The sequence below is a fragment of the Calcarisporiella thermophila genome, assembly GCF_041956535.1.
Source record: "Calcarisporiella thermophila strain CBS 279.70 unplaced genomic scaffold VTP21scaffold_29, whole genome shotgun sequence".
NCBI classification, from domain to species: domain Eukaryota; kingdom Fungi; phylum Calcarisporiellomycota; class Calcarisporiellomycetes; order Calcarisporiellales; family Calcarisporiellaceae; genus Calcarisporiella; species Calcarisporiella thermophila.
In genome coordinates, this window is record NW_027192219.1 from 164490 (window position 1) to 184816 (window position 20327).

Genomic DNA, 20327 nt, shown 5'->3' on the forward strand with positions numbered 1-20327 from the left:
AGCACATTTCTTTATCTAACAATATCTTTATTATTTTATCTTCATTTTCTCATAACGGTTGCCTTATTTTTGTGTGATTTTTGTCATATTAGCGCAGAAATTCGCATATCTCTAGGTAAATGAATTGTTGTTGATCGATCGATCACTAAATATTGAGCAGAGATTCTGTTTTAATAATACTTAAACCCATGATATCTTCGAGCATGCAGCAGCTATGATTTGGAAACCTCAGTAGCGACATGGTTCCAGTATTATTATAAAGCAGAGTATACATATTACATTTCGTATTATACAATATCAACACAATATCATGATTGAAAGGAAATTTCGCAGTAAATTGTTCACCTATTATCTTAATACATATCATTTGCAATATATAGATATTAAAGCTTTGCATTCTTTTGGGTGTCCAAGTATCCTTAATTACGAAACAAAATTCCTTCTAAAGTTAGTGTCAAAACTTAAGCCCCTGAAATAGTATGACTATACACAATGTTTTCTCACAGTGCAACATACGATAGTGAAGTATACTGGGTATTGGATGTCTAATTCAACAATTTATGACATTATTTTCTCATGACTTATATAATGAAACAGTAGCTACTTCGGCGATATTATTCATTTACTAAGACATTTTATGACAGAAAGCATATAATAAACTATGTATAGGTATGGAAATTTGAGACGCTCAATGTAAAGATTGCATCGCAAAATATTGTCATTAATCATGGTGGATGGGAATGAGTAAAGGAACATTGAACTAATTGCAAAGAAAAGGAGAAACTTGTAGCGGGTGTATATAGGAAAAAAAAAGGCGGATAGAGAATAATATATATGAGCGTTTAAATATATATTCCACATGGTGAAATGAAAAAAAAAAGATCAAATTCATTCACTCTTCTAATCTTTCGAATCCGTCGCTTTCCTTTCCCCAACCTCCGGGCACTCTGTACCCAAACATAAATCTTCCTATACCCACGGTTACAATTCCAACCATATAGATCAAGAACACAAGGCCGATGCCCATGATTAGAACGAAACTGAATGCAGCAGTAGAGAGCCATTGAGTGGATTTACGAGGGCGTTTAGTCGCTGTATTGTTAGGTTTTGCAAGAATGGGTGAAGGCATAACAGGGACAGGAGCGGCTGGCGCTGAGGGAGGAATTGTCTGAGACGGAGCTACAGGATTAGGGGAGACAGGGGCTGACGGGGCGGGAGTGGGTGTTGCATCTCCAATTGAAGAAGATGGAGTTGCAGTTGGAGAGCTCGGTTGAGGGGAGCTAGATGGAGGTACCACAGATGATTCAGCAGAAGCGGATGAAGCGGCGCTTTCGGGTGGTGGCTCTTGACGTACAACTAGGATATCTCGTTTCTCTGCATCAACTAATAATTTAGACGGCACTGCTGAGGCGAGGTGGATGAGAATGAAGAAACAGATGAATATGCTAAGGCTATGGAAATTCATAATTTTATGTCTCTATGTACTAAAGGGTGATCTGTTTGTACTATTTAAAAGCGATGCAGTATAGAAAGTTCCTCATCTATATTTTATGTTTCAAAAATGGACGATTCATGGGTGGATTTGTTGAACGGCTGTAGGGAAAAAATTGATGACGTTGACCTAAATTTATAAATAGAATATTATTTAGCCGCCCCCAATCAAATGCTAAACTGCCAATTGAACTACGAAAAAAATGGCCTTATTCAAATACGAGTATTTATTTAACTATGTACATTGACCAATCTATGTTTTCTATTAATTTTTCCTAAAGGTTATCAATTCTTGTAGTTTGACAAAAATTCATCCCTAAAGCTCCCTTGGGTCGGCAAGACAATAAAGCTTGGCACTCCATTTTTGACGACATATTTTGGGTGAGCTAACACTTGCTCCAATCGACACCCTCGTCCTACTTTAACCAACCGCGCATTCAAGCCTTGATTATTCTCAAAATAAATCTCTACGCCCTTCGGTGTATAGCGTCCCTCCGAATCCCATGGAGCATTGTTTTCGAACATCACTTCAAGCTGCTCAGCAAAAGTGGACGTTTCAGGGAAAGCCTGGATGAAATCAGATTCTTTGAATTCAGGATAGAGAAAGAAAACAGGCCATATTAGTTCGTTCGTTGAAGGATCAATATGTACGCGGTGCGGATTATCTGTGGGATCTACTTTATTATCATACTCCATTTTGATATGGCGATCCTGCATAAAAAGAAAAATACATGAGTTCCGCAGCTAAAGCAACACACAAATATTTAAGAAACATGTACTTCAATCGCTTTTGATAATGCTGCTTCCTCTGCCTCGCGTTTGCGTTGGCGCATTTCAATTTCCTTCCTTTTGCGCTCAATCTCCTCTTGACGCTTTTTAGCTTGAGTTAATAATACTCTTAGCGACTTATTCTCAGGATCAATCTATTCAAGTAAAAAATAGAGTTAGAATGAGCTAATTATATATTTGAGAGAAAGGTTTATAGGATACCTTCAGCCCGCGTTCACAGCAATCTATTGATTCCACTAAAACATCTAAAGCTAGTAGTGCTCTTGCTGATCGATAAAAGGCTTTGACATTCGCCGGATTAATTTTTAGAGCTTGAGCACAGTCATTAATAGTTTTTCTGTAGTTTTCTAACAAAGAGTAAACGGGGAAGTTGAATCAAGATATGATACGAGAAATTTTTTCTTCATTTCAAAGCACAAAAAAAAACATCAAACAATACGTACGAAGCTCCAAATTGGCCGCCGCACGATTCACATATAGCTGTTCATTGAGAGCAGAATCGCTGCATTTTGCTTCAAGACCTTGAGTATAGTGTTTAATTGCATCTTGGAACTGCCGTGTTTTGAAGCAGTCGTTGCCCTGGTTTTTGAAATTCTCTGCGATCTCTGTAGTGAGAGGCATTCAATACAGGGGATTTACAAGCAATTATATGAGCAACTTGCATAGAAATGAAGAATAGTAGTGCCTCCTACCTTCGGGTGTACCATCATATACTAATGATTGAAGTGCCATTAAAGAATCATTTTCCTCAGCATCTTGCGGCATGCTTGACATGAAAAGTGGAATCTTATTCATTTCTTCAAGAAATGAATCCCCACTAAGAGCCCATTCTGGGCGCTGGAAATCAGGGCCTTGTGGTGCTGACATGGGTGGTATCGAGATTACAAAGTTTTGGCCTCGATCGAGATAATATAAAATAAACAGTAGAGAGATAAAATTGGGATACTTGTGATATTTGAAATGATGAATTTCCAATCTTTTGTCTTGTTTTGCATTTTTTTCTTTGGTACTTGTTAGCTGAGCCCGCGTTCCATCCTAACCATTAGAATCTGCCCAGCTCTCCTTCAGCTGAGAGAGAAAATCTTCCAGCTGAGAAATTCCGCTCGTCATATCTTTTTCTTGTTACGAGTTAGTTCAAGTGATTTCGTTCAATTTTCGATCTTGAAATAAAAACGCGAGATAAAATACACTTTCGTAATGACAACCACCACCAACGCTCGCGTTATTCCTCTAACTTGTTCCGGCCACACGAGACCTGTTGTTGACCTGCAATTCTCTCCTGTACTTTCTGATGGATCATTTTATCTAATAAGTGCTTGTAAAGGTACGCCAATCAACAATCGGGGATTGAAAGCCATTTATTTGCAATATTCATTAATGACCATTACTAGATGGAAATCCTATGCTTCGCGATGGGAAAACCGGCGACTGGATTGGTACCTTCCAGGGCCATAAAGGTGCAGTCTGGAGCGCACGGCTTTCAAAAGATGCCTCGAAAGCTGTTACTGCATCGGCCGATTTTAGCGTGTATGTGAAGATCCTATTTGGGTTCTGGGATAACTATTAATATATTGTGGCTCTCCAAATAGAAAGGTCTGGGACGCCAAAACTGGTTCTGAATTGCATTCTTTTGTCCATAATCACATTGCACGCGCCGCCGAATTCTCTTTCGATGGAATGCGAATAGTGACGGGTGGGCTGGAGAAGCGCTTACGTATATATGACTTAATGAGACCAGATGCGCCAATGGAGATTGAAGCTGCACATGGGGCAGCAATAAAGTCTGTGGCATGGGAAGACCAACGAGGAGTTGTACTGAGCGCCGGAGATGAAAAGGAGATTAAGTAAGGAGTATTTGCTGACATTTGGATTTGACTAGCTTTGGTAACCGATATATTATTAAGGGTATGGGATATACGAACGCTTAAGCAAGTGACAAGTCTCCAAGCTGAAGGACCTATTACAAGTATGAACCTCAGTGCGGATGGCACACATATTACATCAACCTCTGGAAAGCGAGCAGATTTCTGGGATGCATCCAAGTGAGTTCGTGCTCTAATTTTTCCACATGGTATAAAAGATTAACCACTCACTTTTATTTAAAGTTTCCAATTATTCAAATCTTATGATCTCCAGCACGATGTTAGCTCCATTTCATTGCACCCCGACCGAAGTCGCTTTGTAGCGGGGAGTGGCACTGATTTGTGGGTTAGGATTTATAGCTTTGAAGATGGAAGGGAGATGGGTAGGAATTCTTTTTTATTTCTCGCAGACATTGTAGTCATCTGGCTTACATTTTCTACATCATGCTTCCAGAGGTTTACAAGGGTCACCACGGTCCTATTCACGCTGTAAGCTATAGTCCTGATGGCGAACTCTATGCCACTGGATCTGAAGATGGAACTATCAGATTATGGCAAACAACTCCCGGGAAAAGCTATGGATTGTGGCAAACGAAAAACGCAATCGGAAATGCAGCAAGGGAGCAAGAGCATGAAATAGGCGATTCTGGAGTAATAAGAGAGATTTAAATATGAGAAAAAAAATATCAAAAGAAATGCTCAAATTCATATATTTCAATAAATTTTTTTTTCTCGTTTCATGCTGCAATATAATGTATATGTTGCAATCTCGAACTTTTTGAAATACATGCTATTAGATGGTCCTGATATGATTGTAATAATTTATACTTGTATATATCTTAGTATAATGCGTCTAACTTCGTGGGCTAAGCACGCAAACACAAACAAATGGGAGAGTCTTGCTTATATCGATTTAAGAAAAAAGAGTACAGAGAAATATAAGGGGGCGTTCTGGCATATGTTTGCAAATAAGAATTATATAAGTTTTGGCATGAGCAATAGGTACTTAATGCTCTTGCCAAAAGTTACAATATATTCTTCAAATCCCATTTTGTACCCTAAACTCATCCCATGCTTCGTTCAGTGCACTAAATACTCCGTTGGCGATCAGCTTTTGTTCCACAGTTAGCCCAGGTCCCATCTAATAGTGTATTACAAATGTTATTAGAGAAGCATAAAATATTGTTTTTCAGAAAATTGATAACGCACTTTGTCCGGATGCACTTTGCTAATTGCACGTATATACCGAGATTTTACCTGTGCAGGTGTGACCAACTCACTCATAGGCACTGGGCGCCATTGTAATTCCTCCCACAAGACAGTTTCCAAGCTTGCAATTAGAGCTCTCAAGTTTTTTTCTTTACTTGCACGCCACTGAACTATTCGAGCGTCAACAATATCCTTGCATTGCAGTTTTTCAACATCTTCTTGTTCCTGACGAGCATTGTGTGCACGCAGGCGAGAGACTGCAGCATCGCTTGCAATCTGACCCGCACGCTTGGCTGCAGCAGAGGGTTGAGGAGTGCGCGTAATGGGGGGTTTTGGGGCTGCAGGGGCTGGAGAGTCAATGAATTCTGCAAACGGGTTGTTTTCAAGGTTTGGTACGCTTGAAGATGGGGTGGAAGCCTCCGGAACTCCTTTTAGTGCTCTCCTACAGCGTGACATTCCCTCATTGACACTTTTATTTCGTGGATCCAGCACAATAAGTCGTTCGTAGTCACTAAGGGCGTCTTCATATCGCTCCATATTTTCGTAGGCAGTCGCACGTCGTAACAGCGCTTTCTTCCCATGATCCATGAAATGTACTCCTTCGTATAGCTCTGTAGAATTAATATCTTGCCCAATGATCTCTAGGGCTAATGAGCAATCGTCAACACATCCTCTATTATCTCCTGTTTTCAATTTCGCAGCAGCTCGATTATTGTACAGTGGCACAAGTTGGACATGCTTGGCAGGAAGACTTGCAATTGCAAGTGCATAAGATTGCTCTGCCTCTCCAAACTGTCCAATCTTAAATAGCTCATTTCCACGAACACGATGACCATCAGCGGTGCTCAGTTGACTTGGATCACATGGAATAGGTACACGAGGTGGGCGACGTGGGCGTTCAGAAACTAATGGGGTAGAGCGCCCCGACGTCGGAGCAGATGATGCAACTTGGCGCCGACGGGCAGGAGAAATATAACTCTCTTTTTCTTCGAATATGTTAAGTCGCGTAGCAGATGAAGTACGGTTCTCAGCTGTTAGTTTCGATTTAGAAGAATGGTTTGAAGATGTAAGATTTGCTGGGGATTTACGTGATTCAGGTATTTCGTCTTCAGAAGAACTGTCACGATATGGTACATAATCGCCGGTTTCTGCTCTATTCTGAAGCTCATCTCTGTAGCTTCCACCATTATATCTCTCCTCTGTCTCTTGCATCCAGCGTGGATAGCCTTTCCGTGTCCCCTTTTGCAACTGCTGTTGTTGTAGCTCTTCAATAGACTTCTTTACTTTGTCAGCGGATTGTTTCATCATTGTTTGAGCTCGGTTGAACATGCTTATACCGAACTCACTGGCTTGTGCGGCAAGGCGCTCTCTTTGCTGCCAGAGGCCGGATATAGATGTGGTGGAATATGTGCCAGCCTCATTTAACTCATTATAGTGCGTGGATGCAGAGAATTGTGAGTTGAGTTCCTCACCGCTATTCTGCAATGTTGTCATACGTGGGCTCTTCCAAGACGAATTTTGTTGCTGTCTTTCATTTTTCTGCATAGTACTTGTAACTAGTTCAGCCTCCTTATTTTGAATTAACATATCGATTGCTACTTCAACATCTCTCCCGTTTTTCGTCGCAGCTAAGGCAGTTTGTGCCTGAGTAGCAGTGAATCCCATTTCTACTATACGTGCGATCAGCTCATCCATACCGGTATCCTCAGGTGTGACAGTTGGTGGCGAAGAAGCTGGAGTCGTTCTTGGTTGCTGGAATTTAGAAGCCGGTTCGGCCAAAAGTCCCAAAGGATTGGCATCTGAATCATCGGGGATTGTTGAAGAATTGGTTGAGGAAGTGGAAAATGGAGTAGGATTAGACACTTTTTCAAAAGCGCTTAAATCGAATGGATCATCTGATTCCGCCGGAGGGATAGTTGAATTTGACTAAAACAGAAGCCGCCGCGTTAACCAAATTAAATCAAGAAGTACTGAAAATGCCAAAATTACTTGATTGAATGAAGGAGATATCCGATTGCTTAATAAAGATGGCTTGGCTAACAAATCAAGATCCCAGGGATCAGAGGCCGGTCCAGTCATGCTCTCCGTATTTACAGAGGCTACGCCAGGCTGGGGCGTTTGTGCACGTCTAGACAAGCAGATGTGAAATTTAAAAATGAGTTGAAACTTAATGTAATAAAAATTCCCGCAATGATAAGAGTTTTAACATAAAATGATATCTTACAGTTGGTTAAGGGATTGCGATTGGGAGGGTGTTGGAGCCCTTCGGAAATGTGGTTGATCTGCTAAGAGGCTCCCAAATATATCGTCATTGGCTGAAGTACGTGTGGGGCCAACAGCAGGTGAGGAGGCTGTTGATGACATGGCTGCTGGCTGGTGGGTCTGAGTGGGCTTTAGCGAAGCACTAGATCCTCTGGAGGATGGTGTTGAGGAACGCATTTGATTATGATCGGTAGGGGCGGAAAGTTTTGTAGAAGCGGGATGGTGTCGAGGAGGCTTGGGCACAGATATGTTGGAGCTCCATGAGAGACCTTGCAAATCATCCATGAGTAATCTTTTCAAGGCGAACTTAAGTATGTAATTTCTATGAGGACAAGGCTTGATAGAAAAATCGAATTTATTAAAGATATTAAAGTATTGGCGCAGCCACTATGTTATAAAGCGGTCAGAGGATTTTCAAAGATTAATTGTAGATTAGAAAAAAAAACATGTCGCGACATAGGAGTATTCGGAACATGGATATAAACTGTGAGTGTTTTTTATTTAAACAAACTCTGTGCTAACTTGTATGCTCAATATTTTTTTTAAATTTTTATTTGACCTCTTTTTGTGGCTAATTATATGCTTTTAGCTGTGTTGGAGGAGGAGGACATTTACTCGGAAGAAGAATATGAAAATGAGGGAGAAGGTAACCTCAAATTTGATTCGTGATTAATTTTATGGCAAGAGCAATAGTTGAGCATTTCAATAATATTCATTTAGGGGCTCCTGATCTCGATGATTTAACTGAAGAAGAATATGGTATATACGTTGAATTTTTGAAAGGGTTTGGCAGCGCGTATAATCTATTCAATAGCTCAAATGCAGGACGGCATTGCCTATATTCAATCTATATTACCAGAGGATTCACATGTACCTGTGAAGGAAATTGAAGACACACTGTGGTATTATTATTTTGATAAAGAGCAATCGGCTAATTGGATATTAGGTATTTTTTTTTCTTTTTGAAGTTTTTATATCTAACTCTATAATTGTTTATTAGACAAGCTTGAAAAGCAAAGTATTCAAACGCAAAAAAAGCAAGCTGATTCAAGAAGTAACAAAGGTGAGTGTTCATTTCTAATAGTAGACCCCTTTTTGAAAGATAAAGCTGGTGTGGGTGGGGCAATTTCGCACTAGTCGAAATTTATTTTTCATAGTGATCATGAGGTTAGAATCATATTTGATTTCTCTATATTTATATGCAATTGACTTAAGGATCTGTTATTTAATCTACAGCTATATCTACCCATTTTTTTTCATAACTATAGGAGTATTTCCATTGGGCACCAATACCAAGTCTAATAAAAGGAAAGGCCTGCCTCTGAACCATCTGGCGTCGTACTGGCGTAATATAAAATGGGGTTGTGGTGGCTCAGACTTGATACCTATTTCATCTTATTCATCAAAATCCAGTGGAAGGCTTTTTAAAGGGGGATTGCTTGGAGGAGCTGATCATCCTCCTGGAAAGCGCATTACTCCCAGTCAGCTCGGATCCTCAAAGACCACACTTGCAGATCTAGCTAAATCTAGAGGATCACGCGCAAGCGGAAGTAGTCTTTTATCCTTTGCAACTAAAAAGCCTTCGCATAGTTCCGAATCCATCGCTAATGAATCATCTCTTATATCACACTCTTCTACATCAAGTGCTTCTCTTTCTTCGGCTTGTGCAAATTCGCCTTTTCGTAAGCCACTCACTTCGCTAGCAAGAACTGGGAATTCAGCCACAAGTGCAGCAAAATCTACTACTGATAATATACCTCCTGCACCCACGGCTTCTAGAGAAAATCCATTGATGAATCCAAAATCCGCGAGCTTGAGAGATTTAACCGCGCGCTATGCTAAAAAGAGCACACCAATAGCATCCAAAGCAACTCCATTGACTTCAAATCCAGCTCAGCCAACGTTTGAGAGAAATAATTCTCATCACTCAGAAAATGCCACTGATACTTCAACCTCTTCCCAACCATTATCCGATGACCCTCTTATTGCCCCACCCTCACACTTTGCGCAGTTTATTTTTAAAATGCTAGATGAAAATTGCCAGCAGCCTATGTCTTCTCATATTTTCTCTGACTACTTGACTCCGATCCATTTTTCGGTAGGTTCTGCACAAGGCTTTAATTTTGACAAGCCAAGTCCGGATGATATTGTGGCAAAAGCGCAATGTCAACGGGGTGGAGCCAAAGGTAAATACTAAAAGACTAAAAAATTCCGAATTGATGAGATTTATACTACAAAATTTTCTGAACAGCATCCAAAACTGCACCTGTTGAATCGACTATCACTACCTCGGCTGCTAAAATAAACGCTAGATCAGCTGACGAGGATGAAATACTAGAAGTTGAAGATAGTCATGAAGATGAACAGCTTCAGTTTGATCTGGCAGCATTAGGACTTGGTGATCAATCCGTGACAAAGTCCATAAGTGTAAAACCTGTATCTAAATCATCTTCTAGTACCTCCGATGTTAAGTCATCTCTACCTCCGCCACCTCCCAAGGCCCCAAAGTTGAAAGAGCGTATCAATGTTCAGGAAGAATTCAAGAAGAGATCCGCGGAAAAAGAGAGCATGAATCTAGTGATAATCGGTATGTAATGCTTGATTTCACTCTAAATTAATGGATTTTTCTCAATTAACGATTTTTAAATGCACAATAGGTCACGTTGATGCTGGCAAAAGTACATTAATGGGACATCTGCTCTACTCTCTTGGAGAAGTGAGTGACAAGGCACTAAAAAAATTTGAGCGGGATAGCCAGCGCATTGGAAAGGGATCATTCGCCTTTGCTTGGGTACTTGATGAGACTGAAGAGGAACGGTCGCGGGGTATTACTATGGATGTTGCCATCAGTAAATTCGAAACTCCTCATCGGCGGTTCACTCTTTTGGACGCTCCTGGCCATCGCGATTTCGTTCCAAATATGATTTCAGGAGCTGCTCAAGCGGATGTCGCGATTTTAGTGGTGGATTCGGTGACCGGGGAGTTTGAAGCAGGGTTTGAGGGGAATGGTCAAACACGAGAACATGCCTTGCTTGTTAGAAGTCTAGGAGTTCAGCAAATGGTTATTGCAGTGAACAAATTGGATCTGGTGGGTTCCTTTTCATTACTTTAATCTGCTCCATTGCTATTTCCTAATTCTCCTTTCTTTTGCCCACGAAGATGGAATGGTCACAAGAGCGATACTTAGAGATATCTCAAAAACTTGGCAATTTCCTGATCCAAGCTGGTTTCAAAAAACAAAAGCTCACATTTATTCCTTGCAGTGGCCTAAAAGGCGAAAATCTCGTAAAACGTATAGATAGTGCACTTCGGGCATGGTACGATGGCCCAACTATAGTTGAGGCAATTGATCAGTTTGAACCTCCGGTGCGCGCGCTAGATAAACCTTTCCGACTCTCCGTGAATGATTTTTTCAAAGGAGGCATTGGCAGTACCAGTGGAGTCTCTGTAGCAGGCAGAATTGAAAGTGGCCATATCCAAGTAGGAGAGCAGGTAATGGTGGTGCCCGGCAACGAATATGGAATAGTGAAAGGTTTGAATGAAAGGCTTTAAGTACTTTTCCCCCTCTATTTAACTGGGATTACAGCATTAGAAGTCGGAGGAGAATCTGCCAAATGGGCTGCTGCCGGTGATACTATCTTAGTAACTTTAATTAATCTCGATATACTTCAACTAAGGTAATTTTGTTCAATATTTTCAGAATTTTTCTAATTGGCGTTAATTTACGGTATTTGCATTTAAGCACCGGCTCCGTGCTCTGCTCACCTGAGCATCCTGTCCCATCCGTAACGAAATTTATTGCGCAGGTCGTGGTTTTCGATGTAAAGGTGCCAATAACAAAAGGATTTCCGGTATGTTTTCACTATTGAAATTCTTCTAGCAATTGTTTTTTGAATTCATTCGAATGAACACTTTGTTTAATAGGTCTTATTACACCAACAGAGTATGAACGAGCCTGCTACTATTTCCCGATTGATTTCAATACTCGATAAAACCAGCGGGGAAGTAATCAAAAAATCTCCAAGGTAAGAAAAGATAGCCCTATGACTACTGACTCGTAGTTTAATTTTTTTCTTCCCAAAGGCATCTTTCTAAGTCAACCACGGCCACAATAGAGATTAATCTCAACCGGGCTATTCCTCTTGAGAATTTCAAGGAGAACAAAGAGCTTGGAAGGATTACGTTGCGCAAAGGGGGCGAAACCATTGCTGCTGGTGTTGTGATTGAGGTTGCTATTCTATTTAGAAGCTCGTTAATTTCAATAATCGCAACTAATTCTCTTGTTTATAGATATTTTCCTGAAGCTTAATATGCTGCCGTGAAATTTCTGCTTTGGATCCGCTTCTCTGCATTCAATGTAAAATAAATAAATAAAAAATAGAAATACTTTTCAACCTATGGATTCAGCGCTTATGCTGATGCTAAAGCCATTTAGTGAACCATTTATATTCGACAACCTCGTATTTCAGCGGTGATAAGATATCAAAGTAAAACCAACACATTACACAAATTATCTACTTATATCCTGGCAAATTACAAAATGCATCATCCATCGATCTTTATGGTAACATAAAGTTGAAGATCTTAATCGTCCGCTACTACCAACTTGACACTGCTTCGTTTGTTCAAAGAGCTGCTAAACGGTATTATGTACAGATATATTGGTTAACACATTTTCGGTGTGTGCAAATTTGCTAATTTTCCCATTTTGGGCTGATTCTAGAGTGCTTTATATGGATTTTGCACATTACATTTGGATTCCCAAACTTGTCCTTTACCATTGAAACTTCGACTTCAAAACCCATCTCTGATCACTCTTATCTTGTGTCCATCTGAAATGCAATTTAATTTACATCCAATTTAATGGCCACGACAGAACTCCCATTAGAAAAAGGCCCATTTCCCGTCAATATTGGCCAATCCCTTCTTGAGCCCTCTAATTCCTCACCGTTTCTTTCCATTCGTTGTAAGTAATTTTAGTAGATTTCAATAGAATTCGCGTAATTAATTGTTCCCCGGTGCTTTTATTATATTAGATAATTTCAAGCCTGATTCAATAGACAGCACAAAAACTGGAGCACTGGAAACAGATGCCAAGGGCGATTTTGTCATCGAGCTCCCAAGTAATCAAGTAAAGTGGATTCATTATTTCCTTTTTTTGTGATTAGCGCTAAATTGCTTGTTTCTCGAGTAGGCTGGAGAGAATAGTCATAAGTTTGTCGGACAAGCGCAAGCAGCTAAAGAGATAGACTGTTTGCTAGTTTGGAATGAGGATTCACAAGTAATATTTTATTTTGCTGTGTTTAACACCCAGTATTCTTATTATGAAGTGCTATATTATCAATTTCTAGAGCTTTACACTAGAGCGATTAGGCATCAATATTCCAGCTCGTCCCCTCCGCAAATCTGCAAAAAATGCAGAAAATACTTTCACACCTCTCCAAGGACCTTCTCCTTCCGCATCTACTATTGGCTCCCCGAGCACTACACTACTCTCACCTAATCCTGTGGAGGATGACTGGAATAATTTTGCTTCTGAACTCGAAGAAATCATGCAGGAGGATGATGAGAATGCAAAGGATGATGAGGCTGATACAGAGGCAGAAGATAATGCCCCTGGGCAAACATTCGAGCACTTCGAAGTGATTGACGAGCCTGCTACAAACAATGTACCTCCAGAAGCACCCATTAATAATTCTTCTGGATTATCCCTACCATTATCATCTGTGGCTTCCCCCCTCTCCTTGCCTTCTCATCCTCACGCTGGAAAACCGACGTCGCTTTCAGCTAAAATGCGCAAAAATGCTGATGACTCTACAGATAACTCAAGCGACAGTGAATCCTCGGACTCCTCTTCAGGCTCTTCATCAGGTTCTTCCTCAGGCTCATCCGATGACGACGACGATGATGGTCTATCGGATCTGGAATCTGAGTTGAATCAAACTTTGTCTCAACCTGCAGTTGCGACCGATTCTGCTGCGGTGGTGAAGAAAGGTGCGGGGAAGAAGCAGCCTGAGGTAGGTGCATTGGGGGCTGGTTCTGGAGCAAGTGGTTCAGCACGAGGTGGCCCCATTTCATTGAATAAGTTCATGTCACGTAAGTCTTTTATCGTTTGAATGGCATTAATAGCACTTATGGATGTAAATCGTTTATGTAGAAGATGACGACGACGATGAAGAAGATAGAAGAGGAAGAGAGGAAGAGGATATCTCCTCGAGTGATGACGAGTAATGCGTAGTGTTTTAAACTGTTGCCTGTATATTACGAATATTTACCCAGAAAGAATGCTTATCCTTTTCATAAAAGAATTTTGTTTCTACATTCAGGATGTCCCCCCAAGATCACTCTCTAAATCCTATTTGGAAATTCCCAAAATATTCATTTCGCACAGGCTACACAAACAACAACTTGTGAATTATGATCAATATTATTTTTTTTATTAAGATTTTACGGTTTGATGACGTCTACTCAGCACATCAAGTGGTGATCACTAGTATCTAAAGAGAAAAGGCTATTTTTCCTCTGCACAAGAAAGAAATAGTACTATTAAAGAATTCCACATCGCGATCCCCGCGAATTCCCCACTTTATACTCTCCTCTATACTCTATCTACATACACGTTCATCTAAGGTAATTTCACCGTATACATTCTGAGAAGTGTAGAAATTTTTTGGAAGCAGAGTTTCGAATCTAGAATCTATTGACATTATCATTTTTATTTTGGATTTCGTATTAATCTTATCTTTTTATTCCCTTCTAGATTTAATTATATTGGTATTTGATGCACCGTTTCTCTACTCCCCTACACCTAATTTAAAAATTGGCTTGCCCCTTAACTTAAGTATTAAAATATCTGGTTTTTTATATTCTATTAACTCTGCTCCCATCATCCGGATGCTTACTTTTGCTCCGCTACTGATCATACTCGGCCCCTAAAGGGCCCTGTTAACCTTTTGGATTTCGTTTTTTGTGCAGTACTCTATACATCTTTACCCCCCTTCCGTATTGTTTTTTGTATATATATTTCGGCATCAATTCCCCAGAATTTCTCGTTTAAATATCTCCCAAGCCAATGTCGGTTGTACCTATCGAATCCTCAATTAATACCGATGCGTCATCAACGGCCACCACTGTAAGCACATTTGTGTCCCCGTCTATCTCCGCCGCTGACACCTCAGACGATTCGTCGATGAGCGAAGGACAGACCGGCGAGCGAACAATGCCTACATCTACCACATCTGATGCTCCTCCACGTCACAGTTTAACACCGGCAGATGTTGGGCAGCAAAGGCGAATAAGTTTGCCTGTGGATAGGAATGTTCACTTGGAGTACGCACCTGCAGGATTAGCCACTCATCAGCTTGCTGCGACGGGATTTGCCGAACCTTTGGCAATGCCTGGCGCGATTGTCGCCTCAGATTTTACTCCGCCGGAACAGAACATTCAGGTTTCGCCCCCAATTCCAATATCAATAGCATCAGTATCTAAGCATCAACAGCAACAACGGGTGCTCTCTACCGGACTTGTTCAAGCAGGCGAGGACCAAGCAGCCGCAGCCGTTGCGACAGTAGCTCTGCTAGGACAGACGTTGAGTGGACTTGGGCAATCGGTGGCTGCACCTGCTGTCATTATGGAGGATATCAAGGAGCCGCAATTACCAACGTCGAATGCTCTTTCTCCGCCAACCATCGCCCAAGGGATGCAGATCATGCTTGAGGCTTCAGCAGTCAATGCCCCGGATAATGCGGTCCCCGCCGTCCCTAACATGCCCACAGCAGCACCACTCTCAACACCCCCTGCACCCGCTCAGCCTCTCATCCTCAATCCAACGATTGCAACAAATCCAACCCTTACGGCGGCGGCCGTTGTCGCTGCCCAAAAGCAGATCGAGCAGATCATCTCCCAGCAGCATGAAAAAGCGAACGCGACGCCCCTTGATTCAGAGAGCAATAAATCTAGCGGGGGTGCCGTGGGGATTGAGCCGCAGGAGGAGCCGCAGCAGGCTGCTGCTTTAATCGCCTCCGCAAATGATGCAATTCTTCAGCAAGCAATAATCGAGTCGGCGCAAGTTGCAAATGCTGCAGTAGCGGCGGCAGCAGTTGTCCAAATGAACCTGGCTCAGCAGCTGGTAGAGGCGCCAGAGACCTTGTCGCAGAGCACACTTGAACAGAGACAACATGAGATCCATCAAATGCTCACCAACGCTGCAAACGCACAGGCGGTATCAAATATGCTCTCTTCTGCTGCGGCAATGAACATGTTATCAGGGGGGGGGAATGCGCCTGCAGCGACCATGGCTGCCCTCTCTCAGACGGTTTTGCCTACGCCGACGGATAAATCTCCAACACAAGAGGTGATCACCCCATTAGATTCCTCTCCCTTTTTTTTTCTTCATTTCTCATTATCTTCTGGATATAGACAATACCGGGTGCGCCGTCTGATCATGTGCAAACCGAATCCTCTGCTGTGCCAGAAGTCGTGGACATGGAGGGCATAATTCCTGGAAATGAACCAGCCAGCATTAACCAGAGGAACAGCAATCGGCCTACTCTCCCCCACCCACCCATTATTCCAGGAGCGGCCGACCCTGTGGCCCTCAATGAGCAACCAGCACAAACGCTTTTACTTCTGGCGTCTGCAGGGAATCGACTTGCAATGCAAGACAGTCGTGAAGTGATGAACAACACGCAATCACGACTACCCTCAGTACCGGCTTCCTCCCCTCTGACGTCCAAGCATGAACATCTAGCTGGCGGTAGTCGCGGAAATGACTCAATGAAAACAGAAGCGGTTAGCACCGATTCCTCGTCGAAGAACTCGCCAGCCGTGGAGGCTGCTAGCGATGACGAAGATGAAGATCTCGAGGAGGTGGACGAGGTTGAGTCGAATACAGGAAAGAGGATATGTATGTGGAAAGGATGCCATAAGGAGCTTCCGAATATGGAGGCATTAATTAATCACCTAGCGGATGTCCACGTCGGCGGCGGCAAGGTAAGCAGCTGCTCGTATAGCTTGAGAGGATAGGCACGTGGAGCTGACTTGTTTTTTATAGCCGAAATATTTATGCGAATGGAGCGATTGTCCTAGAACGAACAAGCCGTTCAAGAAACGCCACAAAATGTTCAACCATCTACGCACGCATACTGGAGAACGGCCGTTTGTCTGCCAGGTTTCTGGGTGTGGGAAAAGGTTCGCTCGCCCTGACTCTCTCAGTACACATATGAAGACCCACTCGACCGTGCGGCCTTTTGTGTGCTCCGTCGAAGGGTGTAGGAAAGCATACTACCATGCCCGTTCGCTGCGTAAGCACGAGCGGGTGCATGATCAACGACAGCAATCTGGTAATCAGCAACAGCAACCGCAACAGCAGCAGTGCAACGGGCGACTAAGCTATTCTCAGACCTATTCACCCTATCCAACGACACGGCCTTATGCCAATTCGGCTGCATCAGCGGCCCAGTCAACACCCCTATTCTCCCCCACCTCGATACGGCCACCACCCGCTGCCGGAATGGTCACGACAATGCACCCGTCCCATTCTCCTCACACTTCTCCTTCCCCTCTCTCAACTGCAAGCATCCCCTCACCAATGCATGTGCCGGCTTCCTCCGCCTCCAGTAGTGGCCCAAGCCCAAAATTGCCCATTCCTCCCTCGCCGACTGCAGGCCTCCCTTTCTCCCACTCGGTGCCCGCGGTTTACCCTTCACACAGCCCAGTGGTGGCCATGCCCTACGGAGTTTTGCCAAGCCTGCGGCCTGCAGAGGCGGCCGTCGCGGCCGTCGCGGCTGCCGCCGTGGCAGATGGATATGGACGAATATTCACCAGACTTCCGCCTCTGCCTATGGGGCCGCCCATGGGCGGGATGTTGCCCTCTGCAACCCATCCTCACAAATATGTCCTCCCAACCCCTCCCATGGTTCCCGCTGGGCCCTATTTCCCCACCGCCCCCTCCTACACCCCTACCACGCTGCCGCCGGCATTTCTCCCAAGGCCTCCCAATATACCACCCTCCCCTATCTCCATTTCCTCTCCATCCGGCCATGTGATGCACCCTGGCTCAGTCTCGCACGCACCGCGGCTACCACCCCCCATCACAAATATGATGAACCACTCGATTGGAAGCGGTGGCCCGCTGGGATCTTCGGAGCCACCACCCTCTCATCAACCGACCCAGGCTCAGCCTCCGGGCTCATTGCCCACGAACACCGGGCTGTTCAAAACGAATCCAAAATAAGGTTGCCATGGGTGGAGGGGGGGGAGGGGGAGGATTAGTTAGGACTCCAATGTCTGCTGTAATATTTATTCATCTCTAAATATTATTTTTATTTTCCTTTACACCAAGAAACAAAGAGGGGAAGAAGGAGGGAAGTTGCCTCCCATTTGATGGAGCGCTGAGATGGGGAGATGGCGGCTGGTTAGCTCTTTTTGTACTGCTGGGTCTTTATTTTTCTTTATTCTATTGTTCGAGTGTTTTTAATTTTCTTCGTCATGGAAAAAAAATTTTTTTTCTCTTCTTTCTTACTTTATGCCTGAAATTGTTCTCCTCTATTTGTAAACGGCAGAAAAAGCAACCTATTTGTTTTTTTGTTTCAATCGTTTACTTTCATATTCTTTTTTTTTTTTTGGAAGAAAAAAGATACCTCTTGAGTGTTATTTTTTTTATTCTTTTTTCTTGACTTATTTTTATATTTTTAGGATGATTTCCGTTATTATTCCTTTTTGATATTTCTATTTCTCACCCTATAATTGTCTGTAAATAAAAATTTACTTCCTCTTGAAATGTAAAGAGCCGATATTAGCTAGATATCATTAGGTGAAAACGAAAAAGAAGAAACAATAATCATACACACAGGGACGTGGAATGGCCTGAGATTTTGGGTGAGATTCGAGGGAATCCTAGTATTGATCCGCCGCCCTCGTCATCTAAAACTCCTCCTCCAGCTTCAACTCAAAGGGCTGCACGTTAAACCGGGTGGCAAAATCCAGTTCGTCGTGACGCGAGTATCGCGAGAATCCCCTATCATGATCTCGGGGCGCAGGCGAGTAGGGATCGCGAGGGTCGTCCGTGTCCTCGCTTTCATCGCCCTCGCCAGAGCTCCGAACAAGATCCAAAGAGCTCTCGGGAGAGGATGGCTTATGTGCGCGCGCCTCCGCTCCCTCCCCATCCACCCTCCTTGAACTCTCCTCTCTGCTTGATTGCACATCACTCGATGGCTTATCCTGACGCCAGATCCTTTCTGCACTCAGCTCCGGCCTATAGGATTTCATCGCCGCAGCTGCTCTTTCATGTTTTGAGTGCTCTCCGCTGAGGTTGTCCTCCTCATCATGACTACTGTCGTCCTCCAGGGCTTCTCTCCTTCGTCGCCACTTTCTCCTGTTCCGTAGCATGGGTGCCAGAACATAGTCCAGGAGTAATAGCGAGCCCTTGGAAACATCATTCTGGAGCCAAAAAAGGGCGACGAGTTTATAGATAGGGTAGGCAGGGAAGAGGCTGTGGATACGGTGAGCACAGGTGTCGAATACTGGACACAGTCACATGAAGGAGGGGAAATCAATAGATAAGCATTAGACCATGGTTATCGGATATGTGAGCAGGAACATGGGTAGAAAATAGCAAAACAAGCTCGGCATTCTAGGAGAGAGGTGAGAAATAGGACTTACACTGTAGTACTCCGTACATAATCCAATAGCAGAGCCATCGTCTCATTTCCTTTCTCCGTTTGGCCTCCTCTTTTCTTTTTTTCGCGTCATTCTCCTTTCCACTATCTTCTTCTTCTGGGATATAATCGCTCTCCTTCAAGGCTCGCAAGCTTCCCAGCAGAGGCCATAGCACTCCCACTCCAACGGCCAGTTCTTTATACCGTTTCCGATACATCCAAGTCCAGCCCCATCCCGCAGACCCAGCGACCACCAGAAATAATAGGGATGGGGGAACGCCGCATCTTATGAAGAGACGATAAATGTAGCGGCGGTTTAAAAAATGCTCGTAAACGGCGAGGCGATCGATAAGTGCTTGTCGTAGGAATGTGTCAGTTATTGGAGTGATGTTGAAGGGTGCAGAATCCTCTAGAGAGACGAGTAGTTTATCGAGAAGTTGTGTGAGCAATCGCCTTGATTTCTTTGGCTGAGCGGGTTTAGGCGAAGACGCAGATTGTGAAGAGGGAGGCAGAGGGGATTCGATTAGAGACTGCGACATGATGTTCTTCGCGTCCGTATTAAAAATAAGGATGATAACTCTAGCGATTGTCGCAAGTCAAAGGATATCGCTAGTATACACAGAGCCTAGAGTTGAATGAGCGTGATGCGTGGAGATTGAGTAGCGGCCGCAGTAATAGATATAAAAAAACAATAAACTACAATATGAAACAAGGTAGATGGGCCATCACATGTCGAAGGATGAATGGGACTTGTTGAGGACAGCCTAATTTTCCGATGCTTCGATTACTATTGATTTTACTTTCTGGAATATAGAATCCAAGGATTTGTGAAAAGTTCCCTCCAAAAAAGAACTAGGAATAAGGATCAATCGTTGATAGCAACAATAAAACAAATAAACTGAACATGCTTAATGAAGTATATGAAAATGAGCCCCCTATTTTTTGTGAACATCAGCACAAACTAATCCCGATAAGTAATCCCAAAAAGCAACCCCGATAAGCAATCCCAATTAAAGACTTGATGGAGTAGAAATAAGAGTATAGTAGAGGTGGATAG

General features: G+C 43.0%; 9 protein-coding genes across 9 annotated transcripts; 4 read left to right on the forward strand and 5 right to left on the reverse strand.

Annotated features, from left to right (window-relative positions):
* Positions 1 to 618: 618 nt before the first annotated feature.
* Positions 619 to 861, reverse strand: VTP21DRAFT_6803 (uncharacterized protein; the record flags this gene model as incomplete). The annotated part of the gene is made up of 1 exon (XM_069397474.1): positions 619 to 861. The coding sequence occupies one exon, from the start codon at positions 859 to 861 to the stop codon at positions 619 to 621; it is 243 nt and encodes an 80-aa protein (XP_069246619.1).
* A 31-nt stretch (positions 862 to 892) lies between these two features.
* Positions 893 to 1465, reverse strand: VTP21DRAFT_6804 (uncharacterized protein; the record flags this gene model as incomplete). Its single annotated transcript, XM_069397475.1, has 1 exon — positions 893 to 1465. The coding sequence occupies one exon, from the start codon at positions 1463 to 1465 to the stop codon at positions 893 to 895; it is 573 nt and encodes a 190-aa protein (XP_069246620.1).
* Positions 1466 to 1776: 311 nt separating this feature from the next.
* VTP21DRAFT_6805 (uncharacterized protein) lies at positions 1777 to 3147 on the reverse strand (the record flags this gene model as incomplete). Its single annotated transcript, XM_069397476.1, has 5 exons — positions 1777 to 2202; positions 2271 to 2414; positions 2482 to 2627; positions 2724 to 2885; positions 2973 to 3147. The coding sequence occupies 5 exons, from the start codon at positions 3145 to 3147 to the stop codon at positions 1777 to 1779; spliced, it is 1053 nt and encodes a 350-aa protein (XP_069246621.1).
* A 330-nt stretch (positions 3148 to 3477) lies between these two features.
* VTP21DRAFT_6806 (uncharacterized protein) lies at positions 3478 to 4811 on the forward strand (the record flags this gene model as incomplete). Its single annotated transcript, XM_069397477.1, has 6 exons — positions 3478 to 3604; positions 3672 to 3807; positions 3870 to 4124; positions 4185 to 4322; positions 4386 to 4525; positions 4597 to 4811. The coding sequence occupies 6 exons, from the start codon at positions 3478 to 3480 to the stop codon at positions 4809 to 4811; spliced, it is 1011 nt and encodes a 336-aa protein (XP_069246622.1).
* A 370-nt stretch (positions 4812 to 5181) lies between these two features.
* VTP21DRAFT_6807 (uncharacterized protein) lies at positions 5182 to 7898 on the reverse strand (the record flags this gene model as incomplete). The annotated part of the gene is made up of 4 exons (XM_069397478.1): positions 5182 to 5283; positions 5352 to 7277; positions 7341 to 7479; positions 7576 to 7898. 4 exons carry the CDS (start codon positions 7896 to 7898, stop codon positions 5182 to 5184), a joined length of 2490 nt encoding a protein of 829 aa, XP_069246623.1.
* A 161-nt stretch (positions 7899 to 8059) lies between these two features.
* Positions 8060 to 11915, forward strand: VTP21DRAFT_6808 (uncharacterized protein; the record flags this gene model as incomplete). Its single annotated transcript, XM_069397479.1, has 14 exons — positions 8060 to 8099; positions 8203 to 8259; positions 8334 to 8372; positions 8428 to 8559; positions 8614 to 8676; positions 9716 to 9799; positions 9865 to 10200; positions 10271 to 10701; positions 10773 to 11145; positions 11200 to 11290; positions 11356 to 11464; positions 11538 to 11638; positions 11697 to 11841; positions 11904 to 11915. 14 exons carry the CDS (start codon positions 8060 to 8062, stop codon positions 11913 to 11915), a joined length of 2013 nt encoding a protein of 670 aa, XP_069246624.1.
* Positions 11916 to 12476: 561 nt separating this feature from the next.
* Positions 12477 to 13844, forward strand: VTP21DRAFT_6809 (uncharacterized protein; the record flags this gene model as incomplete). The annotated part of the gene is made up of 5 exons (XM_069397480.1): positions 12477 to 12579; positions 12650 to 12744; positions 12808 to 12894; positions 12965 to 13709; positions 13771 to 13844. The coding sequence occupies 5 exons, from the start codon at positions 12477 to 12479 to the stop codon at positions 13842 to 13844; spliced, it is 1104 nt and encodes a 367-aa protein (XP_069246625.1).
* An 841-nt stretch (positions 13845 to 14685) lies between these two features.
* VTP21DRAFT_6810 (uncharacterized protein) lies at positions 14686 to 17847 on the forward strand (the record flags this gene model as incomplete). Its single annotated transcript, XM_069397482.1, has 3 exons — positions 14686 to 15966; positions 16032 to 16604; positions 16666 to 17847. The coding sequence occupies 3 exons, from the start codon at positions 14686 to 14688 to the stop codon at positions 17845 to 17847; spliced, it is 3036 nt and encodes a 1011-aa protein (XP_069246626.1).
* Positions 17848 to 18536: 689 nt separating this feature from the next.
* VTP21DRAFT_6811 (uncharacterized protein) lies at positions 18537 to 19809 on the reverse strand (the record flags this gene model as incomplete). Its single annotated transcript, XM_069397483.1, has 2 exons — positions 18537 to 19135; positions 19275 to 19809. 2 exons carry the CDS (start codon positions 19807 to 19809, stop codon positions 18537 to 18539), a joined length of 1134 nt encoding a protein of 377 aa, XP_069246627.1.
* Positions 19810 to 20327: the final 518 nt, after the last annotated feature.